The 21,983-nt window shown below is 37.6% G+C and overlaps 1 protein-coding gene across 1 annotated transcript in view; it reads right to left on the minus strand.

The window, feature by feature from the left end:
• Window positions 1-15,833: 15,833 nt before the first annotated feature.
• The window catches only part of ASAH2 (N-acylsphingosine amidohydrolase 2), a 68,689-nt gene continuing 62,539 nt past the window's right edge, over window positions 15,834-21,983 (minus strand). Inside the window, exons 20-21 of the mRNA XM_005565854.5 lie at window positions 20,550-20,638; window positions 15,834-18,581 (exon numbers count right to left, since the gene is read on the minus strand). Coding sequence (XP_005565911.3) covers window positions 18,392-18,581; window positions 20,550-20,638 — 279 coding nt within the window. The 3' untranslated portion in view covers window positions 15,834-18,391. The remainder of the gene's footprint in view (window positions 18,582-20,549; window positions 20,639-21,983) is intronic.

Genomic DNA, 21,983 nt, shown 5'->3' on the forward strand with positions numbered 1-21,983 from the left:
AGACCCAGCCCATATCAGACAGTGCTAATCACCACTCGAGGCTGGTGACCAGCCAGTGCTGATCAATCATAGCCACTTTTCCACAGGAGCCAAACAACATTTCTCAATTCTTTTCAATACACTTTTCCAAGCAGCTACTATAAATCCCTCAACCAAGGCACCAAAGATACAATCTATTTCTAATATCTGCCATAGAGTTCGGAGATTTTTCAAGATCAAATCCTTGATAATATTCAAAGTTGTTAAGAAATGTATCCAAGCTTATCAGATGTGACTGAACCAGGACAATAATTCAGGACTCTTGACTCTAGTGGAAGAATTTGTATTCCACCCTGACTTAATGCCCTACTGCTAAGAGTCAGACTGCTGAAGTACAGCCCCGGAGGACCAAGTTCAGATAACCAAGCACAAAAGGTTTGTCTGGTCTCTGGTGGCCCCACTTATCATTTGGAGATGGGGAGGGGAAGAACAGGCAGAAATTAAACCCAAAAACAGTTCACGGGGGCCTGTACTATTTGTGCAGGCCAATTTTGTGCTGACCCAAGATAATCCTGCTCCATGGACCCAGAGAGGCATAGCCCTCCAGTTGCTCCCCCTTCAGGGCTCGCCACCTTCAGTTACAAAGAATTTTTATCCCTTGTTTTTTATAAGGCAATCAGGTATCAACTTTGAGTCAGATGGCACGTCTCTTCATTAATATTGCATTTCCAGGGATGGATTTTTCATCTTCTAATTTTGTTGTTTAAACGTGTTTTGGGGAATAAAGAGGGTGAAGCTCTTAAACTATATCCTGTGACTTTTTTCCCCCAAAACTACTGATGATGTCAGAATGAACATTTTCAGTGGGCTGGGGGGCATTTCTAGATGAAATTCAGTCATGATTTTAAATATCATGCATCCAAAAGTGGTATTGCGTCCCTCAGTCTCATCCCTGATTTTCATCTAGCAGTTGAAACTCTTATAGGCAGTGCTATTCTCCAGTCAACCCAGATTTGAAATCTGTCATTTTCAAATCCCCCCTTTCCTTTACCCTGTTTCCCCCAGTCGTACTAATTCTTGTCTATTCTGCATCTGCCCTTTTTTTAAATGTCAATGAAATATTTCAAGCCAATAGAAAAGGTCAAAATAATAACCTAATGGATACCCACATACTCATCATTAAGTTCTGTCAAATGTTTGCATTTTGTCGAACTTCATGGTATTTTTTTAATAAAAGTCATATTTACAATTAAAGGCCTTGCAAATCCATCCCTGATATCATTTATTTATTGCTTTAGCTAACAAATATTTATCAGTCATTACTAAGTGCTAAGCCCTATTCTAGGATTGGGCGCACATCAGCAAATGAAAGAAAGCCCCTACTTTCATGGAGCTTACATGGCCCAGAAGTTACCTCCATCCCAAATTTGGTATCAATTGTTTCACGTACATTTTCTCATTTATTCCATTTTATATCCCAAACAATATACACTATTATCATGCATGTTTTCAAACTTTATCTAAAGAGTACTTTATTAACATGTAATACATATGCTTCTGCCACTTACCTTTTTGCTTCACACTTTGATAATTATTTTGAGACCTGTAGCTCCAGTTCATATGTGTTAACTGCCGTAATTTATTGATCTACTTTCCCTGCTGAGGAACATTTAGATTATTTTGCAATTTTCATAATTAAAAAACATTCTGTGATGAATAAGCCCCCCTCCCCAGGACTATATTTATATGGCCTCTTTCCCACTCATTACACTTGCCAATGCCTTGTTCCTAAGAGGAGTTCAGCCAATATGTGCTCTCTTGAATATTCTTCTAGAGCTGACCAGAAGTTTATTAGTGGACCACTCTGTCTTTCAGAGAGAGTGGAGATTCCTCTCCTATCTTCAGAAAAGAATTTACATAATACAAGGATAAGAGAAAATTATCCCCATTACTAAAAGATACAATTTTATTGGAAGAAGTGTAAATAAGGTGAATTGAAGCAAAATGCCCTTTGTCTTCTTTGGCACAAGCTTCCTTGAGCCCAGCACTGCTTTATTCTTCTTATCAGTATAGTAGTAATATCTGCAATGGTCTTTCTCAACCCTGACTGCCCATTAGAAGCCCTGGGAAGACTTTAAAACGCCTGACCCTCAGCCACTCATCATACCAATCAATTGAGAATGTCTGGAGTGGGTTCAAACATTAGCACATTTTTTTAAGTTCCTCAGATATCTGTAATGTGCAGCCAAGGTTGAGAACCATGGAGCTAGGGCAGGGGTGACCCTCAAATTATGGGCCCCAGCACGCTGCTATGTGCTGAGCTCTCTGCCAAATTTTGGTCAATGTGCACAATTTATTTGCACTCTTACTAAAGATGCATGTGGTTCTTACATTCTTAAAATGATCACCATTTAGCATTCTGTCACCATTTGTGTAGAACGGCTTACTGTGCTGACCATGTACTTATATAACCTCAAGGCTAAGTCCTTCCATGTTCCACTAAACTTGTGACATTTCTCTGGCATCAGTCGAATGTTGTCAATGCCTCTTACCTACAGAAGATTCAGTGGCCTTTACCTCTCTACAACATGTCACATAAATTTTTCTTGGCTCACTGTTCTGACAGGTGTCATTATAATAGTGTGTTTCCTCTCTAGTAGTAAAAATGAATTGCACATATTTACTGAAGTATACAGTGTTGTCCAGCCCCATGTTCTAGAACTAATATAAGGGTATTTTTTAATCTTGAAATTTGTTCTTTATATCAAATGGTTACCTTTTAATCTCTTAAAATGCATTACCAATAATTCAACTATCATAAATAAATCATGAAGCTTGAAAGATTATAAACCACAATCTAAAGGGCTCATATTAGGTTGTGAAAAGCAAAAGGGTTCAAGGAGGCTACTTCTTCTGGTTTTAGTGTACATTCATGTTTCTGAAACTTAGGTCTTTCTAGGAGTTCAATACTTAACTATAAGAAATTTATGATGTCGTATTTTGATTCCAGGCAAAGGCAAAATATTTATATAAATGCAGGACTGTTCTCCAGGGGGCCTTGGACTGACCAAGTTCTCCCCTTCTTTCTTGTTTGTAGTTCTTAAGAATAACTAGATTGTGCTAAAAATGCAACATCCTGAGGAAGGGAGGAACTGCATGGAATAGCCTAGGCCTTATTCCTGTCCCTCCTAGGGAATGTAACACTTTGAGTTAGGCAAGAACTGCCTAGTACAGCTTAGGCTTTGTTCCTCTCTCCCCTGGAAGCCGGATGTTCTTTGGAGTCCTGCTTAGTGAACCACGTTGCCCTTGAGGTATGTAATCCAGAAGGGGTTGCCTTTCTGGGTCCTTGAGTTGTAGCACAAGTGGGACACGTGAAGTTGAGGCACCATCTGCCCCAGGTAAGTTTCTTGAGCTTTGGGGGACTGTCTCACAATGTATCCTAGGCTTCTCTCTTTTTTTTCTTTTTTTTTTGAGACGGAATCTCACTCTGTCGCCCAGGTTGGAATGCAATGGCACAATCTCCTTTCACTGCAAGCTCCGCCTCCCGGGTTCACGCCATTCTCCTGCCTCAGTTTCCCGAGTAGTTGGGACTACAGGCACCCGCCACCACAACCAGCTAATTTTTTTTTTTTTTTTTTGAGACGGAGTCTCACACTCTAGCCCAGGCTAGAGTGCAGTGTCACCATCTTGCGTCACTGCAAGCTCCACCTCCCAGGTTCACGCCATTCTCCTGCTTCAGCCTCCCGAGTAGCTGGGAGTACAGGTGCCCACCACCACACCAGGCTAATTTTTTGTATTTTTAGTAGAGACGGGGTTTCACCATGTTAGCCAGGATGGTCTCCATCTCCTGATCTTGTGATCTGCCCGCCTCAGTCTCCCAAAGTGCTGGGATTACAGGCATGAGCCACCTCACCGGGACCCCAGGCTTATCACTTTCTGCCTGTTTGTAGGTAATAAATCTACTACATTTAACTTGTTGCATATGAATGTGTTCTGTCTCACCAGCTGCAAACAAGTTGGTAACCAGTGCACAGTGAACTTGCTCCATAATAAGCATACTACGAACTATATTGAGTACTTCTTATGTGCTAGGGATTCTAAGTGTTTAACATGTGTATCTCATTAATCCTCACAAAGTGAGATAAAGTATGGCATTAGAGTTGAAGAAAAAGCATAGAACACTTATTAGCTGGGCCGAAGGATGCATAGCTGATAGGTGATAAGGATAGAACTCAAACCCAAAGCATGTAACTCCTAGGCCCACCTTTGTAATCACTACACTATGCTATTCCTTAAACTATCACAGCTTACTGAAGGAAGAAGTGAGATGGGTTTAAATGTAATTGATGCCTTGTGCCATGTGATGATCAACTGATGCCTTGGCATCTGCTCAAATATGAACTTCATGATAGAACAAACAGAGAAGATTGATGATTAGAAGTAAGTCATCAAACTCACTATAGCATAGTGGACTCAAAAAGACTCTTACAAGAGAGGTCAGAATCATAGTCACATTACAAGTGATTTAATTTCTGTAATAGAACTTCATGAACCACATTTAATAATTATTATTTGATTCTTACGGTTCATAGTTTTTCAGTGTATTCAGTATTCCTTACTTATTTATATAGTTGCAGAAGATTGATAAATAAAATGATTTATTCCTAATTCTTTTTCTGCATATTTAACTAATATTTTAATAAGGATTATAAGAAAATATGGGATCCATGAAGATTGTTTTTCCTTTTAACTCCAGTTCATTTATCACTCAAGTTTAAGGAACACTGATGTAGACTTAAGGACAAAGATGCACCAGAAGTCCCAAAGTTCACAGATGGTCCAATCCTGGTCCCCAGGGCTTAGGGTCCAAATCCCCAGTGTTTCTTGCCCAGCCTTGTGCTCTCTGTTTGGATCTAGCAACACAAATTATCCAGGACGGCTGACTGAGCATCCAGGTTTTCCAGAAACCTATTTTACTCCCAATTTCTTACCTCTGTAACTGCCTAACTTGTCCATAGATCTAGCCCACTGATATAGCTTAGATTCTTGTCCCCACCCAAATCTCATGTCAAATAGGAGGATGGGCCTGGTAGAAAGTGACTGGATAATGGGGACGAATTTTCTTCTTGCTGTTCTTGTGATAGTGAGTTCTCACAAGTTCTGATGATTTAAAAGTGTGTGGTAATTCCCCCTTCTCTCTTTCTCTCCTGCCACCCTGTGAAGACAGTGCTTGCTTCCCCTTTGCCTTCCGCCATGATTGTAAGTTTCCTGAGGCCTCCCAGTCATGCTTCCTGTACAGTCTGCAGAACTCTGAGTCAATTAAACATCTTTTCTTCATAAATTACCCAGTCTCCGGTAGTTCTCTATAGCACTGTGAGAACAGACTACTACACCCACCATCACAGGTGACCATACTTTAAATGAACACCCTATAAGTAGAAGAAATAATTTCAGAGCTCAGAGATAAGGCTTTTGAATTAACACAATCAAACAAAAATAAAGAAAAAAGAATAAAAAGAAATGGACAGTCTCCAAGATATATGGGATTATGTGAAATGGCAAAACCTAAGAATAGTTGGTGTTCCTGAGGGAGAAGAAAAGATAGTAAGTGTGGAAAACTTACGTGAGAGAATAATTGAGGAAAACTTCCCTGGCCTGGCTAGAGAGCTAGATATCCAAATCCAAGAATCGCAGAGAATTCCTGGAAAATTCAGTGCAAAAAGATCTTCAGGCTATCTAAAGGCAAATAGTCATCGGTCTATCTAAAGTCATTATGAAAGAAAGAATTCTAAGAGCATTAAGGCAAAAGCAACAGGTAACCTACAGAGGAAAATCCATCAGACTAACAGCAAACTTCTCGGCAGCAACCTCACAAGCCAGAAGGGATTGGTGTTCCAACTGCAACCTCCTTAAACAGAATAACTGTCAGCCAAGAATTTTGTATCCCACAAAACTAAGTTTCATAAATGAAGGAGAAATAGTCATTTTCAGACAAACAAATGCTGACAAAATTTTTCACTACCAAACCAGCACTACAAGAAATGCTAAAACATAACTTAACCTATCTAGGTAACAACATGATGAAGAGAACAGTAGTTCACATCTCAATATTAACATTGAATGTCAATAGCCAAAACACTCCATTTAAAAGATACAGAATGGCAGAATGGATTAAAAAAATTGAAATCTAAATATCTGCTATCTTCAAGAGACTCACTTAACACAGAAGGATTCATATAAACTCAAGGAAAAAGGGTGGAAAAAGGTACTCTATGCAAATGGAAACCAAAAGCGAGCAGAAGTAGCTATTCTTTCTTTCTTTTTTTTTTTTAGACAGATTCTCACTCTGTTGCCAGGCTGGAGTACAGTGGCATGATCTCGGCTCACTGCAACCTCCACCTCGTGGGTTCAAGTGATTCTCCTGCCTCAGCCTCCCAAGAAGCTGGGATTACAGGCGTGTGCCACCACACCCAGCTAATTTTTGTATTTTTAGTAGAGATGGGGTTTCACTGTGTTGGCCAGGATGATCTGGATCTCCTGACCTCGTGATCCACTCACCTCAGCCTCCCAAAGTCCTGGGATTACAGGCATGAGTCACTGCACCCAGCCAGAGTAACTATTCTTATATCAAACACATTAGACTTCAAAGTCACAACAGTAAAAAACATATATATAAAGATGGTCACTATATAATGAAAAAAGGATCAATTCAAAATAATCCTAAGTTTATATGCACCAAACACTGGATCTCCCAGATTCACAAAACAATTACTACTAGACCTAAGAAATGAGTGATAGACTTCAATACACCACTGATAGCAGTAGACAGATCTTCGAGACATAAGGTCAACAGAGAAACAACACACTTAAATGACATGCTAGAACAAATGGACTTAACACACATTTACAAAACATTCTACCTAAGATCTGCAAATTATACATTTTTTTCATTAGCACATGGAACATTCTTCAAGATGGACCATACAATAGCTCACAAAACAAGTCTGAGTAAGTTTTTTTTTAATGAAATCATATCAAATATCTTTTCAGACCACAGTGGAATAAAATTAGAAATCAATTCCAAAAGAAACCCTGAAGACTACAAATACATGGAAATTAAGTAGTCTGCTACTGAATGATATCTGGGTTAACAATGAAATAAAGATAGAAATTAAACATTCTTTGAATTGAAAGATAATAATGACACAAGCTATCAAAACCTCTGGGATATAATAAAAATGTGCTAAAAGGAAAGCTGATAGCACTAAATGCCTTCATCAAAAAGTTTGAAAGAGCACAAATTGACAACCTAATGTCACACCTCAAGGAGGTGGAAAAACAAGAACAAACTAATCCTAAAGCTAGAAGAAGAAAAGAAATAACAAAGATCAGACCAGAACTAAATGAAATTCAAACAAACAAACAAAAAGATCAGTTAGACAAAAAGCTGGTTCTTTGAAAAAATAAACAAAATTAATAGACCATTGGCTAGGTTAACCCAGAAAAGAAGACAGAAGATCCAGATAAGGTCAATTAGAAATGAAACCGGAGACATTACAACCAATACCACAGAAATACAAAAGATCATTGAGGACTATTATTGTAACTGCCCAGTGGGTTCACCTTGCCCGCTACAGAGACAGAGCAGATTTATCAAGACAGGGGAGTTGCAGTGGAGAAAAAGTAATTCATGCAGAACCAACTGTGCAGGAGACCAGAGTTTTATTATGACTCAAATCAGTCTTCCCAAGTATTCAGGGATCAGAGTTTTTAAAGATAATTTGGTGAGTAGGGACTTGAGAAGTGGGGAGTGCTGATTGGTCCGGTTGGAGATGAAATCATAAGGGGTCAAAGTGAATTTTTCTTGCTGTCTTCTGTTCCTGGGTGCAATGGCAGAACTGGTTGAGTATTCTTGCCAAAAGAAAAAAAAATGACCTGAATCTAATCAAACTGTTAGATCTAACTAATATTTAAAGGAAACAGCAAGGATAGAAGAAGAAGTTAAAACACACCATGAATAAACAATTGGTCAGAAGAAGCAATGGGAAAATCTACTGGATAAACAACAGGATTTCCTTAACAAACAAAGGCACGAGAGAAGAGATCATGAGAAATGTTATAAATTAAGAGTGACAGAAGAGACAAACCAAATGTTATGCATGGAACTTGTCTGCACTCTAGTTAAACAAATCCAGTGTAAAAATATTTTTTAGATAATCATGGAAATTTGACCATGGACTGGGTATTGGATGATATTAGGGGGTTATTGTTACTTTGTCAGACATGAGAATGACCCTGTAGTTAAGAGTTTTTTAATTCTTTATCTGTTCGAAAAATATACTAAGGTATTTACAGGGTAAATACTCTACAGCTCAACCTCCCTCTCCATTCCAGAGAATGGTGAGGAGACAGATGAAGCAACATTAGCAAAATGTTGATACCTTCTGAAGCCGGACAATGGAGTAGCTGGAGTATCATCAGACCGCTCCCTCTAGTTGCTTGTATGTTTAAAAGTTTCCATAACAAATGGATTTTTTAAGGTCTCAGAATAGCCAATGACAGTCTAAGGTTGGAATCAAAGTGGAATTCTCACGATGCTCCTCCCACGGTGGAGGCACAGGAAGAATAATATGTATGGAAGAGGATCCTCAGGTTCCCCTTGTCAGGCTTCATATTCCCCAGCAAAGAGGAAACATAGTATTTCCACAGGACCCCGCTACGCTTTCTGCTAAAAGATGGACACTGTTTAAAGAAAATTAAAAGCCCCCCAAAGATTGGAAGATCTCTCTTCAATAGAGTCTGTAAAGCATTCTCTATTCATAAACACATTTCCTGAAATGGAACATATTCACATATTTAAATGTAAAGTGAATCACTTACAGAAAACACTGTTATTACTTTCTGCAATGCCTTTCTACAATCTGAATACAACTGTCTCCTGCCTTAATTTAAAACTAGGCCTACCACAATCTTTAAAGTACATCACAATTCCTCTCTGGTTTTGCCTCCAGGTAAACAGAAAGAAGGACTATACACTGACATTTCCCCTATTTGCTGCAGAGCTTATAGTACTTGCATAATAAATTGGAGAGGAAAAAGACCAACTCAGTTCAACTGCAACTGAGAAGAAACATGCATAATGATACTTATCCTGATTCTGTCAACTTGTAAATGTATATAATAGATATTCACACTTACCCACAACCCATAAAAGATCAATTTCCAAAATTGCAGAATATTTATTCTCTGTAAAATTTTAGTTAGAGCTGCATCCCAGCTGATTCATTTGGCATTTAATGGTATGTAAATTAGTTTCAGAATTTGCTATAGTCTTTGACAATGATAGATGACATTCATAGGCAACCAATGATAGACAAGATCACTTGCCATAAAATGATCATGTTATCCAGGAAAGTAAAGAAGAGACATAATTACTGGTCCTCTAAACTGGAAGGCACCCAAGAATCTCTTTTAGCAGGTGACTAGAGGGGAAGACATTAATCTCTTGACCAGTGTATTTATTTCCAAAGCCTGCCATAGCAAAGTAACACAGATGGGGGGTGGCCTAAACAACAGAAATGTATTATCTCATGATTCTGGAGGTTAGAAGTTCGAGATCAAAGTGTCAACAGTGCTGGTTCCCTCTGAGAGCTGTAAAAAAGAATCTGTTACATGTCAGCTTCCTAGCTTCTGGTAATTGCTGACAATCTTTGGTAATCATTTGTTTGTAGATACATCACTTTGATCTCTGCCTTCCTGTTCACATTTCATTCTTCCTGTATGTGTCTCTCCATGCAGCATTCTTTTTTATAAAAACACCAGTCATATTGGATTACAGGCCCATTTTACTCCAGTATGATGTCATCTTAAATAATCACATCTGCAATGATTTTATTTCCAAACATTCTGAGATACTGAGGGTTAGGACTTCAACATATCATTTTGGGGGTACACATTTCAACCCATAACAACTCAGAGAGTCAAAAAAACAAAGAGGCCACCATACCATTTCCCATAGGTCAACTAGTAAAGACCTGCTTTCTGATTGTACACAAATATGTTGACATTTGTCCTAACCACAATAGAAAAAGTATATAAGTGGTAGCCTTCATGGGGCTATAAGAGGTATATTATTTAGAATCCAGGTTCCAGATACTTTAACAATGAGATGATACAGTGAAAAATGAGATAGAAGTTTATTTTCCTTTCAGTTAATCATCTGAGAATAAGCACTTTAGGGATGATTTAACAACACTCAACTATTAGGGATGCTGGGATCTTTTATATTATTGCCATCTTCAACACGAAGTTTCCATCTCTGGGCTTTTGCCATCTTGTTTGCTACACACCTTTTAAGAAGGAAATTAGGGCAAGGGAGGTGTATTTGTCCATTCTTGCATTGCTATAAAGAAATACCTGGGCAGGGCATGGTGGCTCATGCCTGTAATCCCAGCACTTTGAGAAGCTGAGGCAGGTGGATCACCTGATGTCAGGAGTTCAAGGCCAGCCTGACCAATATGGTAAAACCCCATCTCTACAAAAAAAAAAATACAAAAATTAGCCAGGCATGGTGGCATGTCCCTGTAGTCCCAGCTACTTGAGAGGCTGAGATAGAAGAATTGCTTGAACCCAGGAGGCAGAGGTTGCAGTGAGCCAAGATCATGCCAGTGCACTCCAGCCTGGGCAACAAGAGCGAAATTCCATCTCAAAAATAAATAAATAAATAAATAAATAAATAAATAAATAAATAAATAAATACCTGAGACTGGGTAACTTAAAAAGAAAAGAAGTCTAATTGGCTCTCACTTCTGCAGGTTGTACAGCAATCGTCGTGCTGCATCTGCTTGCTTGACTCCTGGGGAGGCCTCCAGAAACTTACAACCATGGCTGAAGGCAAAGGGGAGCAAGTTATCTCATGTGATGGGAGCAGGAGCAAGAGAGAACATGAGTGGGGAGGTGCTGGACACTTTTAAACAACCAGATCTTTCTAGAATTCATCATGAGAACAGTGCCTAGAGAATGGTGCTAAACCATTCATGAGAAACTGTCCCCATGATCCAATCATCTCCCATCAGGCCCCACCTCCAATATTGGGGATTACAATTCATCATGAGATTTGATGGGGACACAGATTCAAACCATATTAGGAGTGTATGCCCATCACTTTTGAGCGTACAAGAGGAAAGTAGAACATATCACTTCTCTCATCTCATTTAACAGAACTTAGCTATATGGCTACAACCAGTTTCTAGAGGCAGCCCTGGGCTATACCAATGCTGGGAAATACAGTCCTAATCCATGACCAATTAAAACTATCACTATGGAAGAATGGGAGAGCAGATTGTGGTGTGGAGTCTAATGGTCTCTTCCACAGCCAGTCAACCTAATAAAACTCCCCACCTCCTTAAAATCCCCTTCCATTCTTGTGAAATTGCTGTCAAGTTTCAAAGGCTTAATTCAGTCCTTATCCCTTTAAGCTTCTCTACAACATTTGATACAATTGACCCGCTTGGAGTTCTTTCTTCCTGATATGGTTTGGCTCTGTGTCCCCAGCCAAATCTCATCTTGTAGCCCCCATAAATCCCACCTGTTGTGGGAGGGACCCAGTGAAAGATAATTGAATCATGGGGTCCAGTCTTTTCCGTGCTGTTCTCATGTTAGTGAATAAGTCTTACAAGATCTGATGGTTTTAAAAATGGGAATTTCCCCGCACAAGCTCTCTCTCTTTGCCTGCTGCCATCCACGTAAGATGTGACTTGCTCTTCCCTGCCTTCTGCCGTGATTAAGAGGCTTCCCCAGCCATGTGGAACTGTAAGTCCATTAAACCTCTTTCTTTTGTAAATTGCCCAGTCTTGGGTATGTCTTTATCAGCAGTGTGAAAACAGACTAATACACTATCCCTTCTCCTAACTCTTCTAATTGTTTCCCTCTTAGTAATATTACTTTGTGGCCCTGCTTCTGTTCATCTTCCTTAAAGTAGGTGGTTCCAAAAGGCCTGTCATCTGAATCTCTTTTCTCTTTCTTATATGCACTCTCTTTTGCAAAATCATCAACTTCCTTGATTTCAACCATCAGTTTGAAGTTGATGCTTCCCATATATCTAATCTTTTGCCCCACTTTCTCTCCGGTGTCTCTACTCCACGTTTCCCACTGTGTGCTGGACTTTTGCATATCTTGTCAACGTCTCAGACATCCAAAACTAGATTTACCATCATCTGTCTGAAATCTGCTTCCTTTTACCCTGGCTCTTGTTTATAGCATTACTATGACCCAAATGTTTTAGGGTTTGGGCAGTTGTAACTGTCTTCTCCCTACCTTATCCAGTCAATGAGTACATTGTGTCCATTGTAACTCTAGAGTTTTATACACCCACACCTTTCTGACCTGTTCCTAAAGCCATTGTTCTTGTTCTTGTTCTGACTTCATTACCTCTTAGTCTAGATCATTCTACTAACTTCTCTCCTCATTCTAATTCTTCCTACACTAACATCAGGGATGCCAAAGCACAACTTTGAAAAAGATTAGGGAAAGGACAGTCATTGTGGCTAACCATGATTCCAGTCTCAATGGTAGAATTTTTTAGTTTCTACTATTTTCCAGATACTTACATGCAATATCTCATATAATACTCAGTAACATCTAACTAAACTAACAGCTAAGTAAATTAAGTGCATATATACACCAGGCACTGTGCCAACAACTGTACCTTATTTTAATCTCACAACCTAAAAAGGTAAGTACTATTATTGTTCTCTTTTTGTATATTAAGCAACTGAGAGGAAGAAACCAAGGCTTTACAAACCTAAGTCATTTACTCATGGTCTGATATTGGTTAAATGGTAAAACTAGGATTTGAACCAGTTAGTTCCAAAATATCCTCTCATAAACATTAACTTAACCTCATAGCAATTATAGAAGGTCATTATTAATATTATTATTTCATAAACCAAGGAAGTTAAGTAATCTTAAATTGACCAGACTTCACAGCCCAAGTTCTTTCTTTTCTTTATACAACTTCCCATTTATGGTCCTCAGTTATAAATGACCTTCCAGTCTCTGTGAGATTTCTTGCATTCGTGGATTATTGAGATTAAGAGAAACTGAGAAGAGACAGGCAACAAGTCAGCACAACACAGTCCACAGTGTGGGAAAGTCTTCCAGAGGGTGTATTCTCCTCATGATAGTGGAATCAACTTTGTAAAATCACAGACACTAGTTTCTTGAAATTCCACTTAAGGGTGTCTTTCTCCACGTCATCATCACTGTCCCTTGGCCATTTAGGGGATATGGTTGGACTTTGTCCTAAGCTTACAAATGCTGGATTATTAAGTTCTTTTGTCCATTTAGCTTACTTTGGTCCGGAAAAAAAGGGTAAATCTTTTATACTGAATATGAAAAAATACAATGAGACAGAAAATATGGGCAAGTCAATGTTTCCAGATACCTGATTTCAGACAGGGATAGTAGATCTTCTATTCTCCTCTAGCTAGTATTGACCCCATATGTCCAGGCTTCTACTTTTTCATTATGGTTGAAAAACATCCAGAAATAGGACCAACGGAAGCTAGGTCCCTGATAACTTGGCAGTATGCAGGTCAAGATGCTTTGAATTTTATGTGGGTGGCTCAAATTTTTAGTATTCACAAGTATTTATGAACTTGTAAGGCTGGAACTCTGAACGCTATCTAAAGGGAGAGAATGGTCTTCATTGGCTATACGTGCCATTTTAGCAGGTACAACAAACAAACAAACAAAAAACAAAAGAAATCATAGATTTGGAAACATGAAATTGACATAAGCAAAAGAAGTCTGAATAAATTCAATTCCATGGGTTTGTCTATGGGCAGGGTTATAGCCCTGAACACAGAAGGATGACACTAAGTAGCACTGGAAACTGGGAGCCAAGGTAAGTTTTTTGGTTATAGAAAGTGTATTTTATTATTAGAGCAAATGGCAAATACATCCAAGGACTTTGATGTTATAGGGGAAGTCTCAAGGGGGAAAAATGCTAATACAAGTATAAAACCAAATTGCTATTTATGAAAGTAAAGTTTAGTGCTGCCTCACTGTCAACTCTTCCCTTATACTCTAACTACAACTTTGATAAAGTACTCAATATTCCCTCTACATGGAATAGTCTATTTGCCCAGTACACAAACACACACAAATACACACATACACGCACACACCATTGCCTTTCTTCTAGCTAATTTCTACATATCTTTGAAGTCTTAGCTTATATGTTATTTCTTCCAGGAAACTTACTGAAACATCCCCAAGACCATATTAGGTGCTCTCTCTCATTCCCTGAACAATAACAATATGGGTCACCCTGTACAGTAATTGCTTGTTTATCTGCTTGCTTTGTTCATTAAACTGTAAGTTTCTTTTGGCAGGGAATAGCTTTGCCTTCATTATTGTTTCATTCTTAGGATTTAGTATAATTTCTGCCACAAAGTATATAGGTGCTTGATATAAATCTGTTAAAGGAATGTAAACATTTTGCAATACAGAAAGCAATTTTTTCATCATGATTCCAATGTGTGTCCTTTTCCAAAATATGTTTTCTAGAGTAAAACTAGTTATAATTATTTCAAAGAGCAGTTAAGTTGGATATGCAGATATTATTCCTTGCCCATTGTGGTAAACTTTAGGGCTGCTTGCAAACATCCTGGTTCCGTCACCTGCCCAGTGAAAAATGCATAGTAATGTGGGAGCTTCACGAACTATTGCATGATTCTCCCTGTCCCTTCCCCCTAATCATGGAAGCACCTGTTCCTGTTCCCTCACTATGGAAGAATGCTTAGAATGGAAATCTCTGTCAGGCTGTGAACCCAAATGAGAAGGGTGTGGAACAGATCCTTCAGCTAACCTCGATGGACAGGTCATGAGATCAAGAAATAAATCTCTAATGTTGTAGCTTAACTAATCTGTCTTGACTGACATACTTGTATGTCAGCTACTTCAGCTGTCTCTTTTTTCTTATTATCAGAACTTGCCTCACTCTCTAGAAGCACAAAATACTAAGTGTTCTTTTTTCCAGCCTCCCTTGCAGGTAAGAGTAGCTGTGTGGCACCGTTCTGAACAAGGAAATAGAAGGAAAATTCAACTTGTGTTCCTACTACTTTCCACCTTCCAAAGGGGTATTATAAAGAGAACTCTTCCCATTTTGCTGCTTCATTCAATTGTATGTAGACACGAGGTAGCGATCTTTTAGCCAAGAAGATAAGCCTAAGAATTAAGTCAGTATGTTAAGAAGAGCCACTAAGTGGCTACACGAAACCTGAATTTATCACTTCAAGACTTACTGCTACGTGAGGTTATAAATGTCTTCAGTATTTGGATGGATGTTGATCAGGAATATTTTCTGAGTTACAACTGAATGCATTCTAACTAATTGTGTAAAGAATGTCCAAATTTCCCTCTCCGACACCCTATCACTCTAAAATTTTGGAAGCCAATATAAACCAGCAAGTCAGATTGGATACCCAGGAAGCAAGAGCATCATTTGGAAGAACTAAACACATGAGAAGTTTATCCAGTGATGAAACCTTTTGGCTAAAGATAGAATCCATGCGCTAATAGTAGAAAAAGACAGTAAGCTCACTTATGTTGGAGGAGAAGCATAAGAGGGCACATTAGAAAAGGACATTCATAAGTGAATTCATTCTTGGTCTTTTTGTTCAGAATTAGCTCATGAAACCATTTCATAGTTAGCTACCTGCCTAGGAAATTTTTTTGCCCAACTAGTAAAAAAGAGAAAGAAAATAAAAGAAATGCCAACCATACATGTGTTTTTCCAGCAGTACATCTTCAGAAGTTGGAAAGGAACTGATAAAGAAGTGGGTCCCTCGTGCTTCAGTGGTTATTTATTAGTCATTTGTATCACTTTCCAACCTAATTTACATGTAATCTAACACCTTTTTTTCCACCTCTTTTTTTAAAAAAGTGTTCATTTGTCTACATTACCTTTCATTAGACAATACTTTTATGAGTGTAATTCTTAATTTATTATTAAATAATCCATTGAATGTTGACAATTTTACTCAGTACTCATCAAAAAATCCAGACCTGGAAAAGAGATTATTCAGTGCTTTTCAAAGAAGTCACAGAATCCTTAAAACCAGAGTAGGCAGGGTACAGCAAATAAAATGCAGACACTTTAACAAAATCTCCAAAATTGTTCTCCTACCTACCCAATCTGCCATATTCCACTTTTTCCACCAATTTCAGGAGTTTCCGCCACATGGTTTGGCTCCAATGAGCCAGTCCCTGCAGCATCCACAGACACGAATTGGATCTGTGTTTTTACATCAACAGATAAGTTCAGTTACTTCATAATATTCTTTTATGCATAGATACAGAACCGATATTGATAATCTAGGAATTTGGTTTTATTTTTACACATGAACTGCAAACATAGAACTGCATGACCTAGAAGAAATGACAGCTGGTAAGAAAATAGGTTTCTATGGGTTATCTGGGACCAAGAGTGCTGGGTGCAGAAGGGTCAGTAGATGATACAGTGACCACCTTGGTACAGTTTCCAGTGAGCTATCAGGAATCACAAGTAGATTGAGGAAAGCTTCAATAGAAGGCATAGAGGTAGTGGAAAATGATTCATGAACCCTTCTGAGTAATAACAAATACTTTTAAAAACCATATCATGAGTTCTAATATAATTTTCTTGTCTGGGATCAGCTATTTTCAGGATCACTTGTTCTTTTAGGCTCCTGAACTTTTACACTAAAGACTGTGGTGTCATTAGAAAAATGATCACACACTTGGAATCCCTGATTGCCTAATCCTCCAGCAGTTAATGTCCATGGAAACAGCCTCTAAGATGCCTATTCATCAAAAAGTGTTCCAGGTTCATTCTAATTCAATAAATTATGTTGAGATTAAGTTATACATAATGGATGTTAATATTACCATCATTAATATTGTTATTATTTTCAGACCTCAAAGTTTATTTTTGAAATACAGATTGATATTTTCCCTAAAATGCTAAAGCTTTTACATACATACAAAAGTATGACCTGGGTTTGGAAATTTGCTTTGCAGTCTGGGAGCTCCTAGTTAACTTAAAGGATTTTAAATGCAATTAGTACTTTCAAGCAATTGATGTCAGATTGTCATATCTTACTCTTTGGGGCATGAGGCTAGGTATTTTACAATGCCCAAAAACAACTTTCAAAATAGTATTTAGCAAACTGTCTGGAGCCTCTTTACCCCAAAATTAGAGTATGCAACACAGATGATACCCAAGATGTAACTTGAAGATTACTGATTTTTTAAATGCCTCCCTGGAATTTACATATTAAATTGATTACTTTCTCCTTCATAATAGTTACCTTTTGACACTTACATATTCATCCCAAGTACAATTTCACTAATTTTCAAGGCCCAGGCACCACTGTAATTCTGGGCATATAAATCGTAAATATTCTATGATTGAATGGGTCCGTGAGTGAGTGAACAAATGGTAAAAGAACAGATAAATTAATTTAGAACCTTTGCTCTGAGGAGTGCTTTCCCAGCCAGTAATACTTTTAATATGTACACTAATGGCAAAGCTTTCTGGTTTGGGGTGAATTTGATTAATGAAAAGAGTCAAAAAATCATTTGGAATAAGTCTTGGGGATAAGAGACACAATCCAGTGGGATAAGGACACTTAGGAAAACACAAGGCATGATCAAAATACTGCAAGTCTGGCTTTCTCATAATTGAGTTCTGAAGGCAATTCCAGAAATGATTTGAGCATCCACAACAACTCTGAACTAAGCATGTTAACTCCAGAATGACTGCTTAGAAAGGCTATGTTATTTTGAATGAAGAAAAACTGACATGCTGATTTTCTGTTTCTCTAATTAGGCTCATACATTTATGGTCAAGGTGTATATCATATTTTGTAAATGTGATTATAAGAAAAGACCATTTTTCTTATCTGTAAGATGAACAATAAGACTAGATGATTTCTATAAACTTTCCCAGTACTAACATCCAATAATTATTTATATAAATAAATAGGTTAAACATTGTTCACATGTATTCAGCCATTCTCACTAATATTTCAGAGGTTTTATATTGAAGGGACTCTCCTTTCAACAACCCCAAGGCTTCAAGGGAAATCATGCTTTAGGCTGTAGACCACAAGGTATATGGCTGCTGGAACAAGATATATGGGACAAACCTCTCTCTCTCTCTCTCTCTCTGTCTCACACACACACACACACACACACACACACACACACACACACACCTCTGCCCCATTAGCAGTAAACTATCTGTCCCCAAATAAGGATGATTATAGAAGTCAACATAGTAGTGCACTAGTTCACATTCATTTGAAATCACTTATATAATGTGTACAGAGTAACGCTGTTCTTCACATGATCTGCCAATTTTTCACTAAGTAGTTACAACTTCAAAAGCAGGGGAAGTGCCTTCAAATGAAAGTATGACAGCAGGCTTCAGAATGTCCTGCTTCCGATTGTGTCCAAAATATCTTATTCTGTAGATTCCAGGCTGGGCAGTGTCTGGAATATGCCATTCCACTGTTGCATTACTCAGACCCAGGAGTCCCTTGTGCCAATAAAAACTGTTGATAGAAAACAAACAAGCAAGCAAAACTCAATTTTACTCTTAAAAATGTGTAATTAGAAAAAATACTGATTATTCATTTAATGAATATTCAGGGAGTACCTATAATGAGCAAGGCACTATCTAGACATTGAAGATACAGCAATGAACACAACAGACAAAAATGTCTATTTTCTAGAAGAGAAACTTTAAAGAACAGCAATTTGTAGAAATAGCTTTACTTGTTCCACCTTTCTTCCTACCTAAATTATATTCATCCCAGGAAACCTTACCTGATAGCCACAAGATGTCTATCCTGTTGTAGAATTGCAAAGTACTCTTTTAGCCTTTACCTGACTCTTATTTTCACATCTAGATTCATTTGTTTTTTATATATATATATAATGAATACATGTCAGACTCTCTTCTAGAAGTACTGAGGGTACAGTAAGGAGCAAGATAGATATGGTCCCAAGTTTTATGAAGCTTATGTTCTACTGGGTTGAGGATGGGAATAAATGCAATAAACAAATAAAGCAATAAATATAAAAATCTTAAGAATGACAAATGTAATGTAGAAAACAAGATGGAAGTTTTTTTAGGGAGATGTCATTTAAACTGAGTCTGCAAAAATCTGGAGGGAAAAACATTCTAACAAGAAGGAACAGAAAATACAAAGTGTCCAAAGCAGGAACAAATTTGATGTGGCCACAAAGCAGAAAGCAGGTCGGTTGGTACAGGGAATAGTAAACCACAGAAGAGTACTTGAGATGAGAGAAACAGATGGAACCAGATCATGTTGGCCCGTGCAGATCACAGCAGAGAGTTCAGACACTCTTCTAGACTCAGTGAGATACAATGGGCTAACTGATTGACATCCTCAGTTACGTTGAAAGTTAATCTCTTGGGCACAGAGAGTGTGCTCAACATTCTATGTTTCTCAGTGATGGGTTCAGTACTCTCAACAAATATTTGATTATTCTGCTGCTAAGGAACAAGGCAGGGATCTAAACATATCCTCAGTATTGACTGCTATTAGCTAAAAACTTTTAGCATTTAAATATAAATCATTATTTTTATTACCTGTATAACCTTTTAAATGGTAAATATGCATTACTTGTTTAAAAATTTACCTATACTCTATAGCTCTAAATACCAAAGAAAAATTATGCCCATATTTGTATATGGTTATCAAGTGGGCCATGATCAAATTCCTATTTTCAATTAACCATCTGAACCATACTAACATACTTACATTTAACAAACTAATATCACTTAGTTGAGGCAATCTGAATTAGACCCAAATAGCCAAAAACTCTACCTACTTCCATGCCACTGTCCTAAAATGCGAAATGTATAGACTTGGGAACAGAAATATTGTCTTATTTCAGACACATTGTCAAATCTTCAAAATATCTATTCAGCTCAGGAATTTGGTAGCTAAAAGCAAAGAGATATGTCTCTCTGAGGAAATTGCATGAGTATATTATCTCCTCACTCAAGTCATTAAGGGTTAAACACCCAAGCCTATAGCGTTTTAGTAACTCAAATTAAGAATCATTGATCACATACAAACATGCAATACATATCAGGTATAGACTCATTTTCCCTACAGAAATATCAAGCTCTACAGAGACATCTCAACACTTTTACTCCACACTCCTTTCAACCAATTTGCAATAAAGCTAGTTAGATTTCAGAAATAATACCTGTGACCATGGGGGAAAAAACAGAACAGATGTCTGTAAGAATGGAAGCCATAACCTCATTAGCACCTAATCTTACAGAAGCACATACCACACTGTTTTGTAGAAAAATGAATCAAAATGAAATCTAATAAATCAACTAAATATGGCCAGAAAGCTCCTTGAGAATTTGATATCATTAATACCTTGTATTGAGCCAGTCTTTTCATTTGTCTTCCCAGCATTACAAGCCAACTGTTTTCAAAGCTTGAAACACAAAAATATTCAATAGATGTGCTCACCGAGTCTCCCAGGAGGCATCATTACACACTATCTGCCACGATGTTGAAGTAGCCTCATATTTCTCCACAGTGAGGAAGGTCTGATGGGTCTGAAATGCAATTAGGAATCCGTTTGTAAATATTCCCCTTGTTGACCATATGTTAGCCTACCAGTACCTTGTGTGAAAATGTGTTAGAATTTCATCCACATTCTTAGGCTTTCCTCTTAACATTCTATGCAATGTACTCAGAATGTTAATTTATCCAGTCTATTAAAAAAACATGACTTTTTTAGAAATTTGAAAGAAGCATAATTTTAGAGTTAATAGCAAATTTTGGAAATTAGGGCAGAAAAGAGGCTGGAAATAAAACTTACGTGAGATTTTAAAAAGGTATAAGTCGAGCCTTTTCGTGACATGCTTATTGATCTAAATATCCCAAGACTTTCTCTAGTCACCTCAAGATTTAGAAGGGAAAATGGTAAAGTTTAATCTATTTTCTATCTCTAGGTGAATGAATTATTAGTTAACGTACCTCCCTGCGTGAAAGAATTGAAAAGAATACATAAATCTTCCCTATCCTGGGGTGCTAAAGGAGGTCTCTAGATTTTTATAATAGATTCCTAGAAACCACATCATAAAAAGATTTTATTTCCCCATTGGAAGATTATTATAATAGAAGAATTTTTTCAGACCAAGAATTCAGCTTCAAACAAAGCGCAGATTTGAATAATATGACAAGTTAATAAAGACAAAGGCTATAAATTTCTAGTATCCCTTTAAATCCCTGAGATTGTGACCCTAAAAGGCACATGTTTAATTCACCTATATTTATCACAGTCCTTTACGTCTGTCATTTACTGGTGCTCAAATAACCCCTTGCTAAATGGATCACCTATTTACATGTGGGCCATGAAATTGTTTAAAATTCTTCTTTAAGTATTCAACTGATGAATTACATTCAATAAGAAAGTTTTCATAACCATAGGAACTTGTAAAGAGAGTTATTTCTGTCTATTTAGGGCAAATGACATTGGGAAGGCCTTAGATGGAGAAGATACAGTAGGCTTTTTGAATATGTCTAGAGTATAGACTGAAGAACAAGTCTAGGCCTCTGAATATCAGGGATAAAACATATGACAATTTTTTCCCAACTACTCTACCATAATCTCTTCCAGATGCATAATTAGTTAATATAAGTTACTTTCTCTCTCCAGCCCTCAGTTTATTCATCTGGAAAATAGAGGTAATAAAACTTAACTCATTGGGTAGTTGTAAGGATGGAATTAATCATGTGATAATCCATATAAAGCACTTTAATAGGAATACTTGCAAATAGTACCTGCAAAATAGTAAGCATTCCATAAATAGTGATGACAATTACTAATAATGGAGGGTACTGGAAATTGTTTTATACCAAGTCCCAGAGCATTCTTTAAAGTTAATTCTATTACCA

This window comes from Macaca fascicularis, chromosome 9, assembly GCF_037993035.2.
Source record: "Macaca fascicularis isolate 582-1 chromosome 9, T2T-MFA8v1.1".
Taxonomy (NCBI): Eukaryota; Metazoa; Chordata; class Mammalia; order Primates; family Cercopithecidae; genus Macaca; species Macaca fascicularis.